The sequence below is a fragment of the Etheostoma cragini genome, chromosome 5 (assembly GCF_013103735.1).
Source record: "Etheostoma cragini isolate CJK2018 chromosome 5, CSU_Ecrag_1.0, whole genome shotgun sequence".
Lineage (NCBI taxonomy): Eukaryota > Metazoa > Chordata > Actinopteri > Perciformes > Percidae > Etheostoma > Etheostoma cragini.
Window position 1 is genome coordinate 29,873,082 of NC_048411.1, and position 4,226 is coordinate 29,877,307.

At 40.3% G+C, this 4,226-nt stretch overlaps 1 protein-coding gene across 1 annotated transcript in view; it reads right to left on the reverse strand.

Annotated features, from left to right (window-relative positions):
* arid5a (AT rich interactive domain 5A (MRF1-like)) overlaps nucleotides 1-4,226 on the reverse strand; it is a 10,954-nt gene that overhangs the window by 5,366 nt on the left and 1,362 nt on the right. The window contains exon 2 of the mRNA XM_034872320.1: nucleotides 1,670-1,762. Within this exon, the coding sequence (XP_034728211.1) occupies nucleotides 1,670-1,762 (93 nt within the window). The remainder of the gene's footprint in view (nucleotides 1-1,669; nucleotides 1,763-4,226) is intronic.

A 4,226-nucleotide genomic window follows, 5' to 3' on the forward strand; every position in this document is an offset into this window, starting at 1 on the left:
CCCCCCCCCTCCCCTCTTTCTCTCTAAACATCAGAGAGAGAATTTCATTGTGAAACACTCGCTTCATTTCCACTAGATGAAATTGTGTTTTTGGAAAACGGCGTGGGTGCTGTTGATGTCACTGTGTGTGTGTGTGCGTGTGTGTGTGTGTGTGTGTTTGTGTGTGTGTGTGCGTGTGCGTGTGTGTGTGTGTGTGTGTCTGATTCTCGCAATGATTGTCGTTGGCGTGCTGAGCCGATGCTATCGGCAGGCCAGAGGTGACCACGGAAACCGCCGGGCTTTCAACTCGCATCAACCCAGGAAATTTGATGAGCCAAATTGTGTTTTCTCATATTGTACCTCTGCGACTCAGTTACCAGAATCATGGCTTGTGGGGACCCTCCTGCAGTTTCTCTATGTGCAGATATCGATGTGTGGCTCATGGCGGTGAGATGTGCGTGCGAGCCGTGGCCCTTTTAGGCAGAAGTGGAAACAGCACTATTACTTCTACTTAACCCTCGGGTTGTTTTTTGCTGTCGACCGTGTAACTTTTTTGCTTTTCTAGGTCAAAAATAAAATGTATATGCAAGTTTTTGGGACTTTTTTCAACGTTCTGTTATCTTCAATTTGGCCATTAAATTGAATGAAACACCCACGTGAAATAAAACGCAGTGAAAGTGAACTTGTGACGAGCGTCGTGGGGAAACAGCCACGTCATTTCTTTTGACAATTTGGTTGAAAAGAAACCCAAATTTCTGATATAGAAACTTACTGAAAATGGGTAAAGTAACTGTAAAACTTCAAAATGACACATAGTAAAAGTTAGTTACATTTAACACACAGTAGGTGAGGGGGAGATATACTTCTATGAATATTTTATGCTTATTTAATATCTTATTTACACTTTATTTGCTTGTATATTGTATACTGTATATCATATAATGACATTAGAGACCTTTTGGGGCGACCTCTAGCTCGACATCACCCCCCCCCCCCTCTTTCCTGTCTATCCATTGTCACTATGGAATAAAGGGAAAAGCCCCCAAAAAAGAGCTTTTTTATTTACTTTTTTTACTCAATAGTAGCCTATAAAAGTACAATACCTTTATACATACTCAAGTAAAAAAACAGTGTTATTACTTTTACTTAAGTGTATTAAACCACAGGTATCTGCTCAAATCTACACAAGTAAGAGTAAGACGTAGGTCATTTAAAATGTACTTAGTTATTGTACATTTAACCTTCTATACTTAATCTTCTGTGATTTGAGAAGGGCACAAAGACGCTTGTAATTAAACAACATGATTTGTGATTTGCACCGTACTAGCTGATAAAAGTACAATCCTTTAAACAAAATACACTCAAGTAAAAGTACAAAAAAGTGATTTAAAAAACGACTAAGTTACAGTAACGTGAGTACTTGTCATTTGTTACTTTCCACCGCTGCTTTCAGGACACAAAGCCAAGTCACTTATTCCCCGTTACTCATTTCACAACCAGATGAAACGACTGTACACAGAATCGGCTTTTGAAGCAATCGTAAATTCACCCAAAAAAAAAGAAAAAGAAAAAGGGAAATGATAACTCAACGTAGGCTCCAGCTTACTATGAGCTGTCCGTGGTCACTGATCACATGAAACTGATGGAAATCGACCCGACTAATGCCAGAAAGCCAACTGGCTATTTCATCAGTAGTGATTGAGGGTTCGTACCTGCGTTCCTGTCCCCTTGTCTTCGTCACTGCTCGCCGTGTGTTGGGACGTCTCACCCTGGCCCTCTTGAGCTTCAGGAAACACAGCAGGGACAAGACATTTAGCATTTCACAGAATTCAAAGAAGCACAGTCAAGGTAGCGAGTACTTCTTCATTTCAAGAAAATATTGGCAAATGTCCAGTGTTGCCAAAACATTATCAGGCAAATGCTGAATCTGACAGACTCAGATTATTATTATTATTAGTGTGCGACAACATCATGGAAAGGTTCCCTGCAGAGATAGGCCTTATTGTTAAAGAGTAGGATCCTTTTTGTTTAACATTAAACGGCCCAAAAATCCCCATCACCAAACCCACCAGACTCCATGTGAATAAACAGTGATTCTATCATCGTAAAACACACTTCATTTAAAGTCGACAGAAACATAATAAAACTATCAAAAGTCATCTTGGTTCATCTTTCCACTGTTACAACAATCACCACTCTGGTTTGGTTGAAATAAAGTCTTAATTCACCCATTTACATGTGAACGTATGCTGGCTCTTTGCACGCTAAAAGTAGTGATTATTTACATGGAGTCTGGTTAAGATATTATGCTCCATGCACACTAAAAACATTGATTATTTCCATGGAGTCTGGTGGAGATATGCTGCTCTATACACACTAAAAGTAGTGATTATTTACATGGAGTCTGGTGGAGATATGCTGCTCTATGCACGCTAAAAGTAGTGGTTATTTACATGGAGTCTGGTGGAGATATGCTGCTCTATACACGCTAAAAGTAGTGATTTTTTACACGGAGTCTGGTTAAGATATTATACTCTATGCACACTAAAAACAGTGATTATTTACATGGAGTCTGGTGGAGATATGATGCTCTACACACGCTAAAAGTACAGATTATTTACATGGAGTCTGGTTAAGATATTATGCTCTATGCACACTAAAAACTGATTATTTACATGGAGACTGGTGGAGATATGCTGCTCTATACATGCTAAAAGTCGTGATTATTCACATGGAGTCTGGTAGGTTTGGTTATTGCGACCTTAGGGCTGTTACTGATGACACAAAAACGATCTCACTCTTTAACATGAAGGTCTGTCTCTGATCCTTTCCATAATGTTGTCAGACATCAAAAAGTGGGTTTAAGTTGAGTCACACAACACAAGCATTTCGCTTTGACTAGAAGAGTAAATTGTAAATTCAAATTCAAAGAACCTCAGTTAAGGAAGCGAGCACTTCTTCATAAAAAAAAAAAAAAAAGAGTACAGTAAACGTCCTAGGTTCCCGAAACATTACATGCAGAAATGCAAATGTAGTGCCACATTGACATTGTGTGACCTTTGCTATAGAGAATTGGCTGCCCGTGGTTACTGTGAAGCCAATGATGTGTTTTATGGTTTGTTGTATGCTTTATTTAATATTTATTATAGTTTCACTAAAACTACAACTCTTCTGTTATTGGCTTTTTGTTTTGTGCCTTTCTGAAAAGTATTTTACGGTGTGGAATTGGGGGATGTAGGCTGTAGTCATGAACTATTCTCACGTATAGCTGAGTAAAGCATCGTAATTCGTGTGTTTTGGACGTATTTGTTGCTGCCTGCACCACATCACTGGAGCCTAAACTTAACCGTCGGCAAAGCATCTCGCTCACTTTTTGTCGGCTAAACTCAACTAGCAACGGCCTCTGAAAGGACGGACGGCTCGCGGCGGTGCGTTGAAGACCGTCGGGAGTTTCCAGACACGTCTCTGCTGATGGATCGCTTAGCCGTTACACGCCGCTATGAGGAAACCAGTGATGTGTAGTCTAGTTTTTTGTAGTTAGTGTTGTGTTATTTTGTTTCCTCCGAGCATTCGACCCGCCTGTCCCAGAGCGACGCGTGTCCCCGAGTGGCAAACTACGGTGGCCTTAAAGTGCAAATGACACCAGCAACTAGAAAAACACAACACAGCAGCAAATAGAAAAAACACAACAGCAAATCATAAAACAGCAGCAGTGTTTCTCTATTTGCTGATGCGTTTTATGATTTGCTGTTGTGTTTTCTATTGGCTGTTGTTGTGATTTGAACTTCAGGGCCACCGTAGGAACCCCATCGTTTTTTTGTAACACAAGCGCGCAAAGCATCCGGCTCATTTTCTGTAGTTTCTGTAACGTTAACGCTTGTACAAAGCTGCAGTAGTTTAAATTTGCTTTTGTTTCACATATCTACTTCAGTGATTCACATCAGCAAGCAACTGTTCCTAGTCGAGTTGCACCACAGACAGTATTAAATAGGTCATTGGTTGGTAAACATGGTAGGACTGTAAGAGGAATGATGAATGTAAGCTGGGTGTCTCACTTGGGGGGGTCGGTCCGAACACAAAGGAGTCAATGCAGGTCAATTCAGACCAGAACTTGAAGGATTTACACATCACACCATAACAAGAGGGTCCGATGTTTGGTATGTAATGGCTATATATATATACATATACAGTGGGTACGGAAAGTATTCAGACCCCTTTAAATTTTTCACTCTTTGTTTCATTGCAGC